We start from the raw sequence: 21,797 nt of genomic DNA on the forward strand, positions 1-21,797 counted from the left end.
AACCAGCTTGGTGCCATAATTGGTGCATTTGTTTTCTCCTTGATCCTCGTTGCCAGGTGTGCTGAAGGCCGGGCCACCGCGTTCAAGGAATTTAGCCAGAAGCAGATCATCCACTGCGTATTGCGTGCGCCAATGGCTAACTCCTGGCTCATATAAATCTGGCCGGACCTCGATAGTAGTCGCATTGTTGTAGCGTGTGTCAGGTGGGAAGGTGAAGCGCGTTTCTTCTTTGCGTGCCAGAGCCCGGAGTCCATTCATGTTCACAGTGAGTTGGTACCTGTATGGAAGAGAAAGATGGAAGACAAAAGAGGCCTGAAAAATAGTAAGGTAATGCAGGATCGTGGGTGAGTCCATCCCAGGCTCATGTATTTGGATTAAAGCAGCAGTCAAGGCCTCCGCCTATGCAACGAAGGGCAGAATTCCACGTGGCGAGGAAGTCTTCCCTCTCATCGGGCGCTGCCACTTCAGCTTTGTGGGCATGCCCGCCCGCTGTCCAATAACTGTGTCGTGCTGTACTTCGACTGGGCGCTTGTAGTGGCTTGTACTACCCCAGATCGCCGTTCTGACGACTCCTCGACACAGGAGAATGCATAAAAACGCCCGTGCATCCTTTGCAGTGCGTTCAGCCTCAGGCCCCCTCCTCTGCTGCGTCTCCAAGCCTTCGACTCAAGCATAGCCACCGCCACATAACCTCAAGCTGAGTGACCATTCCCCGGAGATGATCGTGGCAACCGTGACCGAAATGATGCCTTGCCAGGCGGAATCCATACAGGTAATCATGTGCCTAGGCAGATTCCAGTCGAGCGATGGCATGGCGAATGCACCTACCAGGTATCGGAGGCAACACCTCTCCCAGGTTGATGCACACACGCCGCTGTACCGAAGACACCCTGTCTGTACACCGGCTTTTTCCGCCATGTGAACGCTGTGATGCCGAAAACCAAGACTTATAGGGCGAGGACGAAATACGAAACTGGCTGGTTCCTTGTTTTTGTAGCCATCTCCTTTTGTTCCTTGAAGTTTCCAGGCCTGAAGATTCTCATCAAGGCTTGAGTACCTTAGACTTCGTCTGAGTTGTAGAAGGGGTGACGAACAAAGGGGAAGAGTTCTGCCAGGAACAAACTAAAGGTCTGCATCCCATACGACTCCTTAAGCAGCGGAACTTCCGGAGCTCATCATCTCTTCTTTCCATCGCTTATTTCTGTAGATATGGTCAAATGCTCGTTGCATATCAATTTTGTCCAGCCTGTCCTCATTCTTGTTATGCAGAGGTGTGCAGATACCCATCCACATCCTTCGCAGAGGCGCGTAGATACCCATACCCAACCTTCGCAGTATTGCGTAGATAGTCAGCAACCATCTTCGCACCAGTTGACGATGAATAACTATCGCCCAGAGAATGAAGGTCGCAACGGTGAGTGGGATGGCGAGTATCCAGTATACCACGAAATGCTTGCGCTGATTCTAATTGAGGGAAGGCATTGATAAAAGGGTGGATAGGAACGTAGCCGGTAGGAAGGCCATGGTGAGAATCGCAATGGTTTTCATGGCTGCGCTGTCTTGACGAGCCGCTTGAGCAAGTTCATGAGTGGTCTTGGCCGTTTCGATATTGCGTATAGCGTCCATTTGATTCAAATAATGAGCCCTCTGGTGGATCATTTTGGATTAGTACAGTGAAATGAATACATGGTTTCTGTTCTTGACATCGGGATACAGTTTCAAAGAGGAAGCTTACCATCGATAAGTAACTGTTTATCCGCATCTCAATGAATGTAAGTAGCTCTCTCATTCCTTCTAGCTCCTGTTGGAGTTGATATAGCGCAGTCAATATGCTTTCGTTACTGCGGCAGACATTCTCGGATTTCGCCGTGTCGGGGAGCTCCTTTGCCATGATCACCAAATTGCGCCACAGGGACTCGATGGTGTTAAGCGCCATCTTCGCAGTTTCCAACTCCATTGGAATATCCTGTTGAGTAAACTCAACCATGAACCTACGATTGACCTCGTGTCTTTCCAACTTCTGTTTAGAAGTTCCCTGAGCGTGGTCTCCCGATTCGTCTCTGGACAACCATGTCATGACCCGCCCGTTGACAAGGCCAATGCGCTCCCGGCACTCTTCCAGAGCATATACCGAAATGGCAAATGGAAGGTAGAGCGGTGAGTGCGAGTCTTCCTTGAAAGCTTTCAAGTGATTCACAGCATCGGTCACCGGTGAGTGGCTGGAGATGTAGTCGGGCAGGTGAACCTTCTCCTCAAGAAACGACTTTCCCCGCAGCACACGTTTTGATGGGGAATCCAGCTCATAAATGAAGGCGGATAGATCTGAAAGAAGGATACATCTCGTATCAAATTCTGGCGACTGGTCGTGCTGGCGAATAGACCACATAAACTTGATGGAACGGGTGGCCAGGTAACCGGAGACACCTTCGTTATCGGCAGTCAGGCCCAAAAAATCAAAGCCTCGGAGCATCCCGTAAGACACCATCTTCCCCAGTCGAGGGTGAGGATCAAGAGCCATCCACAAGGTCTTGAAGCTCTCGTATCGAATCTCAACGACCTGGGAACCCACGTCACTCATGAGCTTTTCCTTCACATGAACGAATGCGATTTTGGCGCCCGTATGTGTATACTGTGATGGTTCAGAGCCGTTGGGTACAAGTCCTTTTAAGGAATAGCCGCGTTTGACGAATTCTGCTAGCAATAATGCTTGTATTTCTGGGGAGAAACGGTATTCAGCGGCTGGTCCACGGGGATTCGGCCATATTTGTGCAACGGCGCAGGGAACGATAGGCACCTGGATGATTTCACCCTTTGGTGTGCGGTGGCGACTATAGTCGGCAAGGGGTCTAAACCTAGATCTGAATTCAAACCAACGTCGGCCGGACATCCCATCTTCAGCAACGGCACGGAGGTTTCGAAGTCCGTCCATAACGATAATGAACAAGTTGAGAAGCGTCACTAATGTCGTGAGTCTTGCGCGGAGATCAGACGGAGGAGATGGTAACTGACTGGGAGAGATGGAGACAGAGTTAGCGCCACCAACCTTCAATGGGGGAGCCAAGCTTCAAATAGGTAGGTACCTACCTTCGTCGAGGCAACAACAGCCACGGTAGTATCATGACATTCGGAACTTGCACCTTGATGTTGGTACCCGGCCCGCCTGGCCTCTGGGCAGCTGCCTCCCTCCTCGGAGACGAAAATCCCTACGGTCCAATGATCATCTCGTCGCCCTCCTTCAAATCTCCCTTCTGCATGTTGTAGCGAGGCCAGCGCGGGAAGGCGCCGTTCAAGGCTGATTCAAGGAGAGGGTTTCACTTGCCGAAAAGGTGAAAACTGCATGGGAAGGCACCAGGCGTCCCGATGCACAAACGCAAGTCCAATCAAGAGCAACATACCCCTCATGCACGAAGGAAGGATGAGAATCCAAACTCCAAAGTGGTTTCTGCGACAAAGTTGCAGCGGTTACATGCAGAACGCACAGTGCTTCCACTTTTGTTTACAGTGCTGAGCTTTTCCTCCGAGCAACACCGGGCACTGCGGAACGGGCACCAAACTTGACCAAAACACCATGACCAGCATCACCATGTCAACATCCCGACTTCAAATTTACACCATCACCACCATCGCCAATACGAGCATCACCACTTCCGCTCAGCCGACTCTCCCGGACCTCAATCGCACCTCACCTCACCAACTTCACCTCCACCTCCCGATCGCCTCCCCATCGTCTCTCAATCACCACCACATCACCACCCTCTACACACAACACCAACCACAACCCCCCTCCCCCTCTAAACCCTAACAGCATAAACCCCCTGCCCCCCACTAACATACACCACCCCCTTATCCCCCTCCCCCCTCCCCACCGCACAACTCGTACTCCCACTAACCGTCGCCACCGTCTTCGGACTGGGCTTCTGCACGCTGGTATCCACCTCCACCAGACTATTCTTCCCATTAGTAGCGACATACACCTTCGCACTTTCCTTCGTGCTCCCGTCGGCCTGCTGCACCGCAGGGCCAAAACACAAATCATCGCCCATGAGATTCGTCCACAGCGTCGTCACGCTCCCCGCCGCCTTGCCAGTAACAGGATCGACCAAAACCCGATGGAACGAGTTCTTAAAGATATTCGTGTACCAAAGCGTGCTATCGCTCGCTCGGTATCTCAACCCGTCAATACCAAACGGGATCGATCCGCTCGGCGCCATCGTCACGTTTTTCAACACCTGCTCGTACGTCCCCTTGTTGACATCCAACCTATACACCACGCCCTTCCCTGCGTCACCGACCAACACACTCTCATTGGTAAAGGTGCTCAATCCATTTAAATTCCCTGCTTCACTAATCGTCTTAATCAACGAACTCTTCGGCGGATTGGAAGTGAAATCAACGCGATAAACCCCCTTCCCGCCAATGACGGCGAAGAGATCGGGCGCGTACTTGACGATTCCTGAAAGGCCGGGGGCGCCGGAGATGGTTAGGACTGTGGAAGAGGTTTTGGCGATGAGGTCGATGGAGATTAGAGCGGCGGAGTTCATGTTTGTTGCGAGGATGGCGCCGGTAGAGCGGACGGCGAGGTTTTCGATGGAGGAGAGGCGGATGATTTGTGTTGCGGTGGACTGGCGGGCGGAGAGGGTGCCGTCGGGGAGGGGAGCTGAGGCTGGGAGGGGGAGGGGGGTGGACACCGCGGCGGTGGTGAGGCCGATGGCCATGAGAAAGAAGGAGGTGGGGGAGAGCATGGTGAGTGAGTGGGTGAGTGAAGACGATGTGGTGATGGTGATGGAGGATTGGTGTTTCCAGGTGAGTTTGGAACCCTTCAAGCCTTCGAGGTGAGTGATGGAGGTCAAAGGGGTGGTGGTTCACTTCGCCGTATGAGCATTCCACTTCACAGCTGGGTTTCCCCATTCGTGGCGGGAGGGAAGCAGTGAGTGATATGCCCCCTTCCGGTTACACGTAGCGAGAAATTTCCACCCCGAACCGCGTCAACTAACACAACACAATATCCAAATGATATTCGCTATGGGACGTCGTCTTTATACGCCTTGGCAGGCATCTGGCTCAATACCCTAGAGGTAGATATTAGAGCCGCGCGGGATCTGGATCATCTGGGGTAAGTGGCTAAATGCCGGGCCTAAGATCAATATCCGGGGCTAGAACTTTGTCCTCCTGCCGTGTTCTGCCGTGCACAGTCGTGGTATTAGCATGGTGATCGTTCGTCCCGGGACGGCATAACGGGAAGATGATATGGACGACCACTTTTACCCTGCGACTGGCACGCTGTTGTCATCTGCCTCCGTCCTCCATCCAATCTTGATCTTCCCCCGTATCATAGCGGTGATCATCATTTGATCCCTGGAGGACGGGGACGGGACGACAGGTAGATGGGTGGTGCCGTGCAATGGCAACATAAACATGCCGGCCGGGTACCTCTATACAGCGGAGGTCGTGCTCTCCGAGATCATACCTACCTTGATGTGGTGCCTTTCCGAGATTGACACCGGGACTGGACCACCGGGACCACTTCGTGCTGTTTCATCAACGGCAGAATTCCGAATCAGTCACCAGCTCTGCTGTAACGGTATACCGGATACCCCTACGCTACTTTTGCATATGTTCGGTCTCGGGTCGTAGTCAAGGTAGGTACCTCTACTGTAGCTGCTGTAGGGTTCTCGTTGCTTGTTATGGCCTTGGCGAAAATAGCCGCCTTCCTCCTTCCTCATCCATCCAGGATATCGATCTGGGTCACCTCCATCCCAGTCGCCAGTTGCCGGTTGCCGGTTGCCAGTTGCCAGTTGCCAGTTGCCAACGAAGTATCAGACTTGCTTCGGTCGATGTCTCGCGCTAGGCTTGTGACAAGGCTTGTGACAAGGCTTGTGACAAGGCTTGTGAAAGAGCCTCATCTCCCCATCTTCCAGTCTCAACCTCAACTTCGAGACAGGCCCAGCCCTTGTAAGATTTCATGAACCAAGAGTGTGGGATTCAGGGTTCTCTTGTTGACCAGGTAGCCGTTGAACCTCTCTTCTTTGGCTTCTCTCGGGTGGGTGAGTAAGTGACTGATGGTGAGACAGAACAGATCGAGATCTCCAACTCAGTTTCGGTGTCGGTTGGTGTCACCAGCGGTCGGTCAGCGGTGTAACCTATTCTACGTACAATCTACCTCTCTCCTCTCCTCCCAAATCTCACGCCTGGCCAGATCTTTGTGATTCCCTAGACTAATATGCTGGGGATCGGATCCATGCTCTTTGTCAATGCGGCTCTTCGGTGTCACCAGGGGGAGAGAGTGTGCTCAAGGGTCAATCGCAAGGGGGTTATTCTACTCTCAGGGTTAGTTAGTGACGCTCGTTGTACAAGCAAGCCCAAAGCAATCCCAATCCCACTCAAGTCCGATCCATTCAGCCCAATGGGATTCCCGACGGAGTGAGCCCCGAGCGAGCATCTCTACCTATTGTACTACCAGCGGAAGCGCGCCCGCCATCGCCAGCAAGGATGGAGTACCTTAGGGAGCAAACATTTCCAACAGACTGTGTGGTATGTAAGTGGGGCATTCCCGAGCAAAGACACTCGTCGGTCGGTTGACGACTTGCATCTTGAACAGTCAAAACGACAGTGTTTCCGAGAAGTGTCGGCTCCTGACTTCTGGGAATCTGATCTGAATGGGCTGTGTGGATGGAGTTACGAGCCCCCAAAGATCTGCGGTATCTCCGACGCTAGCAGTATAACTGCAGGTGTGTGCAGGATGGGATGCGTAAAGATCTGCCGAAGCAATTATTGAAAGGGGAACGACGGGAAGGATGCGAACAGTGGAAGATTTTAGCAGTGGGAAAAGACAGATGGGAAATGATACATAGAGTAGGTAGGTATTAATCGAGTATGTACGTACTTTTATTGCATTAATGGAAGACTATCCCGATGCTCTAACGTAGAAAGACATAACTTTTGTTCGTCGGCATCGTGAGCTTTCCATCGACGTCCGCCCCGTAGGTAAGAGCCAGAAAGTAATAACTAGAGGCACCTGGGAGTGAGGGCCCCGATATAAACAAAGGGAAGGTGAAGATGATATTACATATTCAACGGCTGCTCGCTGATAGCTCTCAAATGCAACAAGATCTCCTGGTGATGATGAAAGAGCATTGAACGCCTGTCGCCTGTCGCCTGTCGCCTGCTGGTGCGAGGAACCGTAGCCTTGAGATATCGAAATCGGCATCAGAAAAACAGAAGCCGACAAAGGAAAAAGAAAATCGCTCCCACCACATCGCCATCGCTTCTTATCCCAATATTTCCCCGTATATGCGCCATTCCCCGTTTCTCATCCCGTCCTTGCCTTCCCCCTTTCATGTCCAAAACTCCTAGAAGAGATCACCAAGCAAAATCAAAGAAACGAAGTCTGAAACTCCAAATGCATCGGCATACCACCTGCACCGATCGGCATCCCGCCACCCATCCCGTGTCCATGTCCGTGTCCATGCGCATGTCCACTTCCTTCCCCATTACCTCCCTCCTCATCATAAAAGTGCTGCGCAAATTGCACCTGCCCATTTTCATCCATCCATATGGCCGGCCCATGCGGTGCTATTGATGAAGATAGCAAATGCAATCCCCGACACTCGTAGGCCACGCCCTGCTTCACCAGATTCGTAATGCACCTCTCGCTTCCATCAAATACATCATACGGGTAGATAACACTCTTCTCGCTGACAAGCTTGCTTTGATCAAATGCTCCCCTCTCCAATAGCAACACGGCGCATCGTAGGTACCTCGCCTCCATGTACACATCCGTCCTGACGTCCGTCCTTTGGATCGCGTACTTGACGAGTTGTAGCGGAGTGTTGCCGCAGTTATTCATCACGTTCACCTGTGCGCCATGCGAAACAATGAACTTGACAGCAGCCACAATGCCAAATTCAGCAGCATAGTGCAGCGCTGAGTTACCCTCAGTGTCACGCTCATTGAGGAGGGCTTCGATATCCTGCTTGGTCATCTTCGGGCCGATGCCAAGGAGGGTCTCGAGGCGCTGATCGAGGTTTGCCTCGCCCCCGTTCTTTTCGGAGTCCCGGCCGGAGGCAATCTTGCACAAGAGGCGCATGACGGACGTTCGCTTGATGCATTGGGAGCTGCTGGCGGTGCTGCCGCGACTTGAGCGGCCTGTGTAACCGCTGCCGCGCCAACTGTCCGAGTCGGAGATCATGGTAATGCGGGTGGAGTTGTTGCAGGAGGAATCCGCCATGAATTCGGGGAGGTAACGCCGGACGAACTCGTGCTCGTCGCCGAAGATGCGGTGGAGTTTGGGCGACTGATAGGATAGGTTCTTACGGATGCAGTGCCATAGTCGTTCGTCAGCCGAGCACTTGTTGGCAACAAGGAAGCGGGCCGTCCCGTGGCCGACTTCACGGAAAAGACAATGGAGGATCTCGATGGGGAAGGTCTCTTTCGGGACCAGGTGTTGAAGAAATGTTCGCTTCTCGACGTCTCGCTGGCAAAAGTCGAAGCCCCGAGACCGCAGATGTCGCACGAGGTTGATGAAGGAGGCTGGCCTTAGCTTTGGGTGGCTTGGGGGTTCGTACACATGGAGGAAAGTCTCGTCACGAACGTTAACTGCCTGGATATCATCAGTGTGTCGCAGAATCAACAACAAAATCGAAACACGGGCGCCCCATCGGGCAGCGACGTGCAGAAGAATGTTGCCATACTTGTCGACCATATTAGCCTCCTCGTCGGTAACTGTAAACTTGTGAAAGGCATGACCTTCTGAGTCCTGGGCTTCAATGGCCTTTGATAGTCTCTCATGCGCACAAGGAGGAGAGCTGGTTGAAATATGAGCCGAGCAGCACATACTAAGCAACGCATTGTTCAACTCCTCCGTCTTGGGGTTGACAGCAGAGTGTTTCTTCTTGAACAAGGGGGTCTGCAGCGCCTTGGTTGCCTTTGCTTTGGTTGCTGATGCCGATGGCTTGTTCTCTTCCAGCAGAGAAAGAAAATCATCCCGACTCAACTTGCTGAGGGCAACCGTAGGACCGTGATCGCTATGGCCAACCCCCTTGGAAGATGCCGATGACGAAGAACGAGCCAGACTGGAGATACCCGACGAGATACTCGAAAGCACTGATGCCCATGACCTCCTCTTGAATGCTGATTTAAGGGATTCGGATGCTGACTTGAGAGAACTTGACATGGACTTTTCGGACCTAACTGGCGACCTCTCCCGATGCGAAGGGGCCCCATGTGAGGTGTGCGAGGTCTCCGGGGAGTCGACGGGTGACTGGTGAAGCTGACATGACGCATGGGATGCATGCGAAGTTTCGGGGCTTGCCGTGGCCGACTCGGATAACAAGGCTTGTGGTGATGATCGGGCGGATTCGTGACGGCCCCGGTGGTGGTGGATGTGTTGATTACCGAGAGAGTCTCCGTCCAAGTTCATGATGATATCGGTATCCATGCCCCCCATGTCCACCATACCCATGCCCCCCATGCGACCGCCCATGAACCCCGTCGGTGATGTCCACTCTGTGTCGGCGGCGTGGTGCTGGTCTGGATTGCCGCCGCGCGTCCTGTGATCTCGGTTCTTCCTCCTCATCCTCCTCTCGGCCCTGACTGATCTGAGAAAGCGCACTCGAACCAACATGGATGCGAGGTCCCTTGGTCGCCAGTCATCGATGCGACGGTCTGGTAATAGATTTTTGAGGTGCTTGTGAGAATTTCGTTGCCTATGAAACACGGTGATCCTTGAGTCAGCAATTTCGGGGCCTGGGTGGTGATCGCCGTCACACGTGGTACTGCAATATCGCAGGAAACAAGATGATCGCACCTTGGGTCAAAAGTGCCATCCTTTAGCCTCTCGAGAATGCGCACCAGGGGCAGGCGCTCGCTTTGTGTGCAGACATAGAGGCGCAACAGCTTTCGTTGTTTTGAGGGTGGCCATGGTTTCTCGCGTCTTCCACGGCGAGGATACTTGCCGGCGCCTGGAGGCGACGAAGTGCTCTGTGTGGTTGCGACTCGTACTTCCATCACACCAACCGGTCACACACTACACACTATGAGAGCAAAGCGGGCGTCGCTGTTGTGGTTGATGAGTGGGCAGCCGACATGGACGGGCGCAGGCGGCAGAGCGGGGTGTTTGCTTGTCCTGGGTGTGTATTCGATAGTGGCGACAGCTCGACAGGTACGACAGATGTTGTTATTGTTGTTGTTGATGATGATTATGATGTTGTTGTTCAAGCCTTTGCGACACAAGAGGCAAGAATGAGCGAATGACGATGGGGGGGGGGCTTTTCGGGAGGGGAGCCGGCAGAGGTTTAAGAAGGAGGTTCCGATTTCTTGACAGGCCAAAGTGTGGTGGTCCAGTACTCCAGTGTGGTCCAGCGTAGCGTTCGATGGTAGCGTTTCGCTTGGCTTGGCTCTTTTTCCAGGTTGTGTTGCCCCCTGTTCGGGATTGCTCTCGATTTGTCTTGGTGTAGGTAGGGCAATGGTGAGTGTCCGCTGGTGGGTGTTGCGTGGGTTTAGTATGTACTCGGTTCGTCTGCTCCTCTAATATTGGGTGCAGTAGCGTTGACAGCGGGATTCCCCGTTGGTGTTTTTGAGGTCTAGCCTGTTTTGTTTTCTAGAAAAAGCCGGCAGGTTGTCAGTCAGACAGACGAGTGTGTAAACTGAAAAGAGTGCGTCAAAGACAGGCCGTCTCGACATCGGTACGGTGCTGCGGGTTTGTCATGTTTTCTTGTGGTGTCCGGGTCTGCCAGGCAGCCAATAACGGGACTAGCGGGGGCAAGGTATAGTGGGCTGTGGGACAGAGTGGAAAGACGCTAATACCGGATCGGTTTCCCCTGGAACATGTTAGCTCAGGTCATTCTAATCCTGGGCGGAGACGATGTTAGTGTGGTGTAGAATATAGTGGCAGGAGTGCAGTATCATGGTATCACGGTATGATACCCGTGGGTAGGCTAATTTGGGCGTAGGCCGCCATTCGGTTGTCTTATGGCCTCCTCTTGATATTATATTCCTCCACCCTGTATATGTATGTATGTGCTTCGGCGACGTCTTGTTCGAAGAAAGACAGCAGCAGCAGGCGGGGACATATGTAGGTATTTCGATATGGTAACCTCTCATGGCCTCCGGTATGACCTCCGAACTGCAAAAGGGCTTGGTGGAGGGGCCCGTCAAGGTGGAGGTGGAGGGTGGAGGTGGAGGGCACCATGTCGAGCATGTCTCTTGTCTCTTGTCTTGAGTGCTGCGCCGCTGCATCTCCGCGCGGCTTGGCTGTCTTTCTTGACTGCGACGTTGGTACAGATTTGATCAATGATAGCGGGAATAGCTGTAGAGCTACCGGGTCGCTGATGGATCCGTTTGGCTGCTGATATCTCTGCTATCAGTCTTGTCATTTCCGTAGCGACTCCAGTGTAGAGAGTCCAAGATTGCTGACGGCGCACTGGTCTACCACACTGGTCAGCGAGGGGATTCCCAAATGTCTCCGAGCGGTCGACCGTTGGCATCACCAGGGAGTTGGAGGTACTCTTGCCATGTACTTAGCTGTCATCATCTCATGGAAGAGACGGAGGAGGCAAATCCCACACAATTACCCCAGACTCCTGACTCTCTCCAGTCTATCCGTGTAAATCCCGTCAACAAGGGACGGAGGACGCGGACGGCAACGGAGCGGGAAGTGGTGGGTGTCGGTCACGGTCCAGCACGGTCCACCGCCGGTCCAGGCCCTTGAACTGCCGCGGCCCTTGATTCGCAAATTGCTGCATTGAAAGGCCACAGAAAACGGCAAATGTCCCACTGATCAAAAACGTGGAGAGGCTTTGCGACTGGGCAGGCACTTTCCGTTGCAGTTCACCCCTGGTTTGTTCGTTAGCAGGGTACTTGCAGAGGACTCTTTTACCACTTTCAGGATAGCTAGGCGGGACTGCTGGCGTGAATCGCAAGTCTCGAGCTAACAAACAAACCAGCATTGATCTGTACAGTGCTCCCTCCCGCTCATCAGAGATCTTTCAGCGCAGAGGGTTCCTTCCACTGCAACATTTGCTGGAGACGAGGTTGAATTGGTGTGTCAAGGGACGATTCTGATTGGCCATTGAGTCAATTCTGCGCCCCACAATTTCCCGTCGCTGCCCATCCTTTTGGGGTGCTGTGATTGGTTGAGGGGATTTCACTTTCAGCAGCCAGAGTCCGTGGCAGGCACACTCGAGGACAACAACGGATCTGGATTTGGCCGTCTCTTTCCTTCGCTCATGAAAATTCCTCGACAGGAGAGAACTTTGTCTCGGTTGGCTTCTTCTTCAACCATAATTTCTTGGCCATCTCTTTCGTGGCATCTTCAAGTTCATCCCACACAACAACCTTGACAATAACATACCCCGTACTAATCACCGTCCGCATCCTTGCTCCTGCACCCCGGCCACAAGCCGTCAATGACACCTCTGTGATCCGAGAACCGAGAATTGTCCGGAAACCGACCGGGAGCCTTGTGAGGATTCGGTACATTTCCTACTTTCTTGCCTTTTTCTCTTTTTTTTCTTTTTCTTGTCAGATGGTTTCCCGTCCCTCCTTTTTGCTGCTTGGTTCTCCTTTTTCAGTCACGGAGCCCGGAACAATGCCATCCATCAATTGGGATGGGCAATCCGCAATCCGCAGCAGCACTGCAATTCCGGTTCTTGTGAGGCACAGTCAACAGCGAGTCATTAGGAGATCCCATGATTACAGTACAACATCATAACATGAAATATTTACAGCGGTGTAACGGCGATTGACTACGCCGAGGTCCACCCTTCCACACTTCTCTCCATCCTCAAGGGGGGCAGTGACATTTTCTCCCCTTTCCCTTCCGTTGCCTCCCCCTCATCTTGCTCCCCTTCCTCCACATGTTTGCCCGCCTGTCAATGTCGAGCTGTCATCCGTCATGTCATGCCCGTCTGCTGTCGCTGTCCGTCATTCCCGAGAGGCCCCCTTTCCCGCCACGGACGGCATCGCTGTATTCCATGCATATTCCTGATTTGATATATTCCCCGATTTTCCTTCTCATGTGAGAGTGGTACCATGCCATCTCATTCTTGGTAGAGTACCATATCCTCATCATGATATTGGGTTTGAAACAAGACAATATCCTCAGTTAGCTCCGTTCCTTTCCTGGCTCTCGGAATCCCCTGTTCCGTCCATCGATTTGCACCAGAAAATACTCTTATTCTCGGTCATGACATGGAGCCTTGCCCTGCCTTACGTTGCCTTGCCCACCCATCAAATTGATGGTGCTATGCACCGCACCTGTCAATATCAACACAAGGCCACATCTCTGTACCCCATGGTCTGTCTCTGCAGTGTCTTGGCCTGTCACCCTCCCTTCACCTTGAACCCTTCATTCACCGTTAACGTCACGGTAGCATCGTGTCTGTCCATCCAATGTCGCTTTCGTCACGGTCGCATGTTCACTCCCAAACCATCTGGATGGATGGAGCTCAATCACCTTGTCACCCAAGACAGTCAGTCAGTCAGTCACAGTCCCCTCACCCTCACCCTCACCTCCCTGGCTCATTGTCCTCACCACCGATTATCAGTGGAACACCACGTTTTTCCTTCACTTCAGTTCTTCAACGTTCCCAAGCTCAAACGCCTTGAAAGTCGCCAAGATGAGATTGTCGCTGCTGCTAGTTTTCTAGCAAACGGACCTCCGAAACGAAAAGAACAAGACTTCATGTGCTCGTATCTCCACCAAACGAGGAGATGCAAGAAAACTGATTGTGAATTCGACATCAGCGTACTTGAAACTATCAACATAGTAGTCTTTTGGATAGTATAGTTGAATTTGTTGAATTTCTCCTTTCGTTTCGAAGGTCCGTTTGCCAAAAAGCAGCAGCAGCGACAATTCAATCAAGTCTTGGCGACTGTCAAGGCGTTTGAGCTTGGGAACGTATAAGGAGAAAGATGCGATTGGCTCTTCATACCCCTGATAGTTCCGGAACTGTGTCTTTTCGCGAGCCCACGGGTACTAGCCTCTTTTTGGGCGGAGCATGACGTTATAAAATTACCCTCCAACATTTTTTCGAGTATCACAAGGAGTTCCGGCTTCCGAATAGATTGCAGATGGAAAGTTCCACCATAAGCAAAGTCGCCGTTTAAACTCCCGCCGGAGTACAACACAGTATTAATGCTGTACGCGGCTACCGGCTCGGGCTGGACTGAACGGTTTGACGGCGTTCCCAACTACTTCCACACTACCGACAACGCTATATGTTTCACGTCCTCTCATTGTCCCCCCCATTCCCGTCTCATGCCTTGCAAGGCATGTCTAGACTCTTCAAGCCTGTCGTTGAAGGGTTGGGGTCGCCGACGTCAACCTTGTTAGTTCGAGCTTCGGCCGGCATTGCTAATGCTAGCTTCAATGTTCTGCAGCCTTCACAGTATTCCGAGATACCGTCGCTTTGTGACATTTCTTATTCTTATACCTACCAGAAGTACCGTCAGGCTATCGTCATTATGAAGCAGCCATCTGAGCGCGGCTGACTCTAACCCAATCATATTGAAAGCCCACAATCTCCGACAAAAAGATGCCTTAGATGGTGACCTCCGTCAACCATCGCGGCGAATACCGACAACCGGTGAGGTGGGCGATGAAAAGCAAGAGACGTGTCACAAAAACATCGGGAAGTTGTGGGAGCAGCGGAAGATGGTGGGAGCTGCGAGTATAATCACCGAGGTTGAGGTTGAGGTCCTCACCATGATTTGAGGTCAACTGGTGAAGCGAGCGGCACGTTCGAACTTGGGTCGATACACCGAGATCTCATAACCGGTATCCCAACAGTGCAGTGCCGATACCCCAAATCTCGAGTCAGCTGGATATCGAGGCCTTGGGGCCTTTTCTCGGAGTTGACCTGCCTGATTGCCCAAAAGAGCCAAATATCTAGGCTAGTGCCATGACTGGATGGATGGTCAAGTGCGCAGTATCGACTCCGGTCGGTAACCATATTTCCCACCATTGGGGGAGTGCGCCACAATCTTCTGTTCTCGGACAGCATTCATTGGCACCCTCGACGCCACAAGGACCCTCGCCGACGGGATTGATGTGGGTGGTTGAAATCCAGATTGGGCATTATTAAAGCAACCCATGTTAGGATTGATGCTATCATAGGGACCCCAAACCGAAAGAAATCGGCGTCAAATCACGGCTCTCATCACTGGTAGAGCGCAACCCTTCGGCGGAATAACTTCGGCACATCTACCGATAGGAGAAGGCTTAAGGCGGTGGAAATCTGGGGTTGATGCTACCCTCATGAACTCCAGATATACCCATTTCGGTCGTACTGACATTAGAGTCATCATCAGAGTGGCATTTCCGCCTATCGAGTTCCGAGCCAACTTCAACGTCAATCAGACGGTTAACTTTACCGGGCTTTGTGCTTCCAAATTGCCCACCCAAAAAGAACTGGAACTCCGACACGTTGTGGCCAGTCAACCATAGAACACTCGCGGCGGTCTCTTAACTCGCTACCGGTGGATGCCGGGGAAGTCGGCGCCGACTGATCTTGGCTCCAAGTTCTCATTTTTCTAGCACTGCTTTTTGTGAGCTACCCCAAAGCTTCGCAAACCGTAGTTTTATATCACATCTTCATTCACGGACAAGTAATCTACCGGTATGTTGACAACCATCGCCTGAACTCACACCATCTTCCATGCCTTATTAGGACCGCGTCGGGACTGGAAGCCTGGTTCGATGAAAGGCGGTACAACTAAGCAGATGATTGCTGGAAACCACCCCCGCGTCAGACAAGTTATCTGCAGTTCATACGGATCACGGGACGCTAGATTGGATTATCGCAACATGTCTCATCATCTCGGGTTATCGCAAGAGACAGAATGGCAAGCTGGGAGGTGTGAACCAGATTGCTTTCCTCTTTTTCCGCTCTCTCCGTCCGGGATCCGGACCTCTAAAAGCGGTGAGGTTTTGTGATCGTGAAGGATACATTTGTAGAGGTAGTCAATAATCAGCAGAACAGAAGCTGATGGTCCGATGGGTTGTACCAGACTCATCACAGATTGATACAGTATCGTTTCGTTCCTATCTGCATAGTTTGGAGTGGCCTTGGTGCGCACTACGGGGGCACACTTTGGGCGTCAAGAGAGATGGACGGAGGACCGTGAATGTACATTTTACCTATCGAATTGACTGTATCAACATGCCAGGTCGACGGCTCATGTATCGTACGGCATGCGTCGTCCGAAACTCGTGACATGACACACAGTACACTCACTTTCATTCGGCTTACTAGCGAATATGGAGTGCTCTCGGGCCCCGAAGGCTGTTCGGGTCGGGGAAGATCACTCGAATCATGATGTGAGCTAGTGTTCCTCCGCTGACTCCATACTTACCGAGATTTGCTTGGACGGTCTGGAAGCCGCATCATGCCCGCTGAGTGGGTGCCTTCCATCCGCCTCACTCCATCTCATTTTGCTCACCAAGTAGTCGCAAACCTCCTTCCTGGCCGAAAAGAAGAAACGCCCAGTTTGCCAACGGGCAACTACTCCCTCTCAACGACGGAAGGGATGTGATGTATGCCCTGATCACAAGATACGTCTGAAGCGACCTAGGTGTTTCGGGGCAGGAAGAGTGAAGAAGGAGCAATTGGAAGGGCCCACCGTACTAAAAGAGGGGGGGTCCGGCCAACGGTTGCTCAATCATTGACTTTTTAAAACGTTTGCACCTACCTCGACGGCCATTCAACAGTAGATTAACCATTTAATATGTTCCAACGTTTGATATTTCCAAACGTTTGAATTTTACCAACGGTTAATAAATAGTTGAATGACGGTAATTACACAGTTTTAAGCTGCTATATGTCTAGAGAGAATGAACGTTGGGGTCTGTTAAACGTGGGTACAAATTCACGGATTGAGCAACCGTTGGAATTTCTAGCAACGGTAAAATTACTGTTGCTACAGCGTTTGCCAGACACCCCCCCCCTTCCGTACGGCAAGTACCTTAGGTAACGAGCTCTTCGTTCTCCATCTCCACAGGAGCCCGGAATAGGGGTCGACCTGAAATTCCTGTAAGCGGTAAGAAAGGGAAATTTCGGTAAAGTAATGAAAAAGTAAAATGTCTTACAGTTTTTACAGCACGTGCTGGCCCACCAGCTCAAAAGGTACGTACCTGGGTCAGCTTACACGCAGAAGTGGTGGTGCGGAGGTACCTCAGCGGGAGAATGCACGGACTCGTGCACGGGCCTTTTCAGAAATTTCGGTAAGGAAAAGTGTAAGGAAATGAAAAAATCCCAGATTTACGGAAAATATCGATCCCTAGCCCGGAACATCAAGGTACTACACAGAGTGGAGTAGGAAGGAGCTTCTCTGCCAAGCGCGACCAAGAAATTGTTCACTCGACGTAATCTAGCAACTGTACCTTTGTTGGGGAAGGAGCAGCTTCGAGTTGTGGTGGGCGAGTGCCCTGGGTACCGAAACTCGTTCCTTCCGTTCTATCGACCGACGGGAGCCTTTATGGGATGGATCACGAATGAAGAGAATGATGATGTATTGAGGGATCCAGCTAACGATGGCTGGGAGAGATCGCCAGCTATATAGCTGGCGATGACAAAGAACGAAGGTCTGCAAAGGAGGGGATTCTGGGACGTAGCGGTCTAAGCGACAAACGCCCAGAATCTTCTCACAGCCTTTCTCCCCTCGATGGGTCTGGGAAATATGGAAGGAGTAGTGCAGAGGCAAAGGAGGCAAGGCAATCCTATCTCACTTCCATGATATTGGATCTCGCTCGATTGGTGACATACTGTACTTGGAGGACGGATTCCCCAGACAGCGAGGTCCTCGGAACGAGAGAACGGGCCAGCTTCCTGTACCTATCTGTTGCAAGAGTGAACTTTGTGAAATGCAGCAGTGGCTTGGAAGGAATGCCTCGAGGAAGGCAATGTTGAACTTCAATGAGCATATCCAGTTCCCAATTGTCTGCGAGATAATTGGAAATTGCCGACAAGGTGGGTGAGGAAGGTGCTTCCAGACGTCTAGTGGACAGAAGCAATTTGACGTGTCAGATAGAGATGACTGGATAGTGGTTCAATCTTTGAGAGGGAAGAAAGGAACGCATGAGAAAGACACGATCTGGAACTTCCAAGTTGATCAGCGCACAAAGGAAAGGAGTCGCGACTTCCACACTCGAAAGAAAGACGGACGACAACCTAAAATGCGATGGCACTCAAGCGGGTACTTCGCTGCAATAATGGTCCGGCTTTGATGGTCTGAAATCAGCACGTGGGCTGAACTGACGCCTCAGCCTGAAGAGGAAGAAACCTGACTAGTTGAGAGAGTTACCACGCAGCGGTTGACGACTGCCTCATGATTCGCACCAAAACAGCCGTTTCTCGTGCTTCATTTTCGAGGTATTGATATGCGAGAACAGCACAAACAGCAAACCCTTCAAGGATGAACCGATGAAGCATCGACAGATTCACAAGACTCATTGAAGGGGAGATGACAGTGATCGGCCGATCGGGCAAGCACGGTGATGGTGATGAAACATGAAGTTCGTGAAAAGAAAGAGCGGCCCAGCGCTCTATGGGTAGGAAATGGGGATTTTACTATGATGGCAGGTGAACGGAACGAACGTGCATGATCATACACCATGATATCCCAGGACCGATGTACGCCTTGATGACCTCAATCGAAAAGGCCAACGATCAAGTGTCTCTGTCATCGCCATGGCAACTTACCAAGAAATACGTAGCAAACACCATCAATTCCTCGTAGTCGGAATTGCATCCGATGACGCCGAAATCATGTTTGAACAGCACTACTTGTAGAAATTCATTGTGTTGGACACGACTACCCAACTACCTCAACATTATGACAAGCATCAATCACGACATTGTACTTCTAGTCTTGACTTCGAGCTCCGCGTGCATAGTACTTCCGTAAACTTCCGTGTTTTGCTTTGGACTCACTGTCTTCAACACCCAAAATCATCACCAGTGTCACACAAGTTCCTTCTACCTCTGACTACCTACCTTTGCCACACTTTCCAACTGTACGACACTTTGGCCTTCCCACTTCTGCGCGACCCAGGAAACGCTCATGGTATTGGAAAGATCGATCTCGACGTGTGAAAAACGATTGGTGTTGATGAGGGACATATGTCAGATTTCATAGGGGCCGGGAAGTCAAGAACAGTTGGTTGCGCGTCTAAAGGGGGCAGGCAACGCGGGAAGTCCTGACCCTGTTGGAGTGTGATATGGCGAAAATTACAAAATAAAATGAAATGTTCAGTCATCCATCCTATGTACCTCCATCGTCTTTTGAGATCACCGTTCCGGGGGGCGCGGACCACAACGAAGGTAATTTATATATGTCAGAAAGAGACATATGAAGTGGAATAGAAGCCGGTGGTAGTATCGCTGTCATAATGTAAAAATCTTCACACTCAAAGCACCCAGGGAGAGAAGAGACGCGATAGGTGACAGTCCTCGTTTGACACTCCAAGGGCGGGAGCAGCAGCAGAACGGACCTCAATGTTCAACGACCAGGTAATGGCAGGTGACTGCACGCGCGCGTCGGAAGAATAAAGCTGGGAGCGAGGAGAAATGTGTCGGGGCGCAGCGTCAGAGGAGTTCACGATCAATGATGTATCTCACGATCACAATCACCATTTGGTATGGTCACAGTCACGATTGAACAGACCAGGAAAGGCCAATTGAACAAACCAAAAAAGACAAACGCCTTCCCATGCAATTTTCTAAGTAATCCATTAAGGCATCCCAAATCTTTTCTATCTCTTCCCTCACACAACATCTATTACAACCATGCTGATACATATTAACTAGTATATACAGCGAACATCATGCCAGCAAACAACCCCTAAGTTGACATCATCATCCTCCTTCAACCCCTTGTTTGTTGTCACACCGATTGACGGGCGGGCGGGATGAACGAGGTGGGTATCACGGACGACTGATCATCCGTGACACCCACCGCGCACATCCCATTAGACTTGACAGCCCGTCATTTGGTGCTAACACCACTCAATCTAGCTGGTCGCTTAAGCAAGGACGGCAGCAATGCCGACGGCGAGAGCGAGGAGAGAACCGCTCTGGACCTTGCCAGCAGCGCCGGTAGGAGCAGCAGTCTTGGAAGCAGTGCCGGAAGCGGTAGTGGTAGCGGAACCAGTGACGGTAGCCATGGTGGAAGCGCCGCTGACGGAGACAGCGGAGGAAGAGCTCTTGGAGTCAGACTCGGAAGCGCCAGCAGTAGGGGAAGCAGACTCGGAAGCGGTGACGAGAGTGGAAGCAGCAGCGGTGGTCTGGGCAGCGGCGCTCTTGGTGGTCTTGTCGTCCTCAGGGGCGTTCTTGTTCTCGAACTGCTCGGACTGGGCGAGGATGCCGGCGTTTTGGCTGACGACGGACTGGAGGTTGAACTGGAAGGCCGAGTCGTTGGGAACGTCGTCCTCGGAGACGATGACGGAGCCCTTGGTCAGGTCAACCTCACCGAGGTCCTTCTGGTAAGGGGTGTGGCCGCTGGCCATGTTGACGAGGACCAAGTGAGCGGACTTGGGGTCGGTGCTGACGGTGGTCCAGGTCACCTGGACGCCCGAGTTGAGGGCGACGACGTCGTTCTTTCCGGGGTGGGTGATCTGGATGGCCAGAGCAGAGGTGGCGAAAAGGGCCTGGAGGAGGGTGGTGGTGGAACGCATGTTGGCGGTTGTGTTTGGTTGTTTTGGAGGTATTAGATGTGGGTGATTAGGTTCGAGATTTCGAAGATGGAGACGATTAAGGTCTTGGTGTTGAGCGAGTGTATATAGTTGACTGACGTCGAAAGAGCGAATGTGTGACTTGCGGACTGAAAACGAAGGATAGGTCGCGAGTTGGAACCGGTGTAAAAAGAGCGTGCGGTTTTCAAGTTAGCAAGATGATGGAGAAAAAAGGAAGGGATTCAGCTGTGGAGATATGGAACTGATGGTGACCGGATGCCATGGGTAAGTAGACGGATGGACCTCGCTCGTCCCGAAAGAGAGAGTGGAGAAATAAAAAAGAGAACTATCTTCCTGGGCCAATGATTCGCCGTGGATTCGACCTGATCACAAGTCGAATGCAGGAACGACGGCGGATGACAGCGAACCCGGGATGGCGGAAATCCCCACCATTGGCTGACGGGCACCATGTGGCGCCCATAGGGTACCCGTTATGGCTTGTTGAACACGAGCTTTTCGTTATCGGGCTTTCTTTTCCTGGGAGAACTCCTGCATTGTGAACTGGCCTGGTGGACCTGTCAAGGCCTGTCCGGTTCGAGTCAGAAACATCAGGATGCTTTGAAATGCCTCTTGGCCCTTGGGAGGCGAGCTGTCCGGCGTTGTCTGTACGAGTCCAGTCGCATCCAGATCACAATGTCTACTATCGCATCTGCTTTGGATTCTGGAGAGTCATAGTCCCAATGATTGACCATTCGAAACAGCCCAACCAAATTGTGAATGTCGCGTCTGATATCGATCATCTCTGCCATGTTCTTGGGGTGCCGTAGGGGGTCCGTGTTGCGCAATGTCAGCCACTCACAGCACTTCTGTCAGGTGGTGTTCGTTCAGGGGCATCCCTGAAGTAGGGCAGTGGAGATGAAAAGCGACCAACGCAAGGCACAATGACTGGTCCACAATGATCGACCCCTGGCCATCTGAGCTTGGTGCGGTGCAGTGTTGGAGAAATGGTGCCGGACTTCCCGCTTGGTGCCGAGGTCACAGGTCACATCGAGATACAATGGAGCCGCTCGTATGCGACCGATGGATATCGTACTGTTGGGAGGAGTTGGTGGTTGCCTGGAAAGACAAA

At 51.9% G+C, this 21,797-nt stretch overlaps 5 protein-coding genes across 5 annotated transcripts; 1 reads left to right on the forward strand and 4 right to left on the reverse strand.

Annotated features, from left to right (window-relative positions):
* Positions 1-1,191: 1,191 nt before the first annotated feature.
* Positions 1,192-3,147, reverse strand: B0H65DRAFT_80893 (uncharacterized protein). Its single transcript, XM_062831446.1, has 3 exons — positions 3,085-3,147; positions 1,736-3,004; positions 1,192-1,647 (listed from the first exon to the last, which is right to left on the reverse strand). Exons 2-3 carry the CDS (start codon positions 2,927-2,929, stop codon positions 1,465-1,467), a joined length of 1,377 nt encoding a protein of 458 aa, XP_062676530.1. The 5' UTR covers positions 2,930-3,004; positions 3,085-3,147; the 3' UTR covers positions 1,192-1,464.
* A 592-nt stretch (positions 3,148-3,739) lies between these two features.
* B0H65DRAFT_481633 (uncharacterized protein) lies at positions 3,740-4,662 on the reverse strand. Its single transcript, XM_062827636.1, has 2 exons — positions 3,855-4,662; positions 3,740-3,792 (listed from the first exon to the last, which is right to left on the reverse strand). The coding sequence occupies exons 1-2, from the start codon at positions 4,539-4,541 to the stop codon at positions 3,757-3,759; spliced, it is 723 nt and encodes a 240-aa protein (XP_062676531.1). The 5' UTR covers positions 4,542-4,662; the 3' UTR covers positions 3,740-3,756.
* A 2,710-nt stretch (positions 4,663-7,372) lies between these two features.
* On the reverse strand, positions 7,373-10,005 carry B0H65DRAFT_437283 (uncharacterized protein; the record flags this gene model as incomplete). Its single annotated transcript, XM_062825299.1, has 2 exons — positions 7,373-9,704; positions 9,806-10,005. The coding sequence occupies 2 exons, from the start codon at positions 10,003-10,005 to the stop codon at positions 7,373-7,375; spliced, it is 2,532 nt and encodes an 843-aa protein (XP_062676532.1).
* A 2,728-nt stretch (positions 10,006-12,733) lies between these two features.
* B0H65DRAFT_566416 (uncharacterized protein) lies at positions 12,734-13,786 on the forward strand (the record flags this gene model as incomplete). The annotated part of the gene is made up of 1 exon (XM_062830323.1): positions 12,734-13,786. Exon 1 carries the CDS (start codon positions 13,184-13,186, stop codon positions 13,784-13,786), a length of 603 nt encoding a protein of 200 aa, XP_062676533.1. The 5' UTR covers positions 12,734-13,183.
* Positions 13,787-19,896: 6,110 nt separating this feature from the next.
* Positions 19,897-20,790, reverse strand: B0H65DRAFT_81097 (uncharacterized protein). Its single transcript, XM_062831447.1, has one exon. The coding sequence runs from the start codon at positions 20,669-20,671 to the stop codon at positions 20,021-20,023; it is 651 nt and encodes a 216-aa protein (XP_062676534.1). The 5' UTR covers positions 20,672-20,790; the 3' UTR covers positions 19,897-20,020.
* Between the last annotated feature and the right edge of the window lie 1,007 nt (positions 20,791-21,797).

The sequence above is a fragment of the Neurospora tetraspora genome (assembly GCF_033439725.1).
Source record: "Neurospora tetraspora strain CBS 560.94 chromosome Unknown B0H65scaffold_11, whole genome shotgun sequence".
Lineage (NCBI taxonomy): Eukaryota > Fungi > Ascomycota > Sordariomycetes > Sordariales > Sordariaceae > Neurospora > Neurospora tetraspora.

Bases quoted from the DNA above. Each gene is read 5' to 3' on its own strand.
- B0H65DRAFT_481633 (XM_062827636.1), bottom strand. From the start codon at position 4,541: ATGAACTCCGCCGCTCTAATCTCCATCGACCTCATCGCCAAAACCTCT. The intron at 3,793-3,854 runs GAGGGGGATAAG...TGTTAGGGTTTA, and splicing joins GTTGTGCGGTGGGGAGGGGG to GAGGGGGAGGGGGGTTGTGG.
- B0H65DRAFT_81097 (XM_062831447.1), bottom strand. From the start codon at position 20,671: ATGCGTTCCACCACCACCCTCCTCCAGGCCCTTTTCGCCACCTCTGCT.
- B0H65DRAFT_80893 (XM_062831446.1), bottom strand. From the start codon at position 2,929: ATGGACGGACTTCGAAACCTCCGTGCCGTTGCTGAAGATGGGATGTCC. The intron at 1,648-1,735 runs GTAAGCTTCCTC...ATGATCCACCAG, and splicing joins TAAACAGTTACTTATCGATG to AGGGCTCATTATTTGAATCA.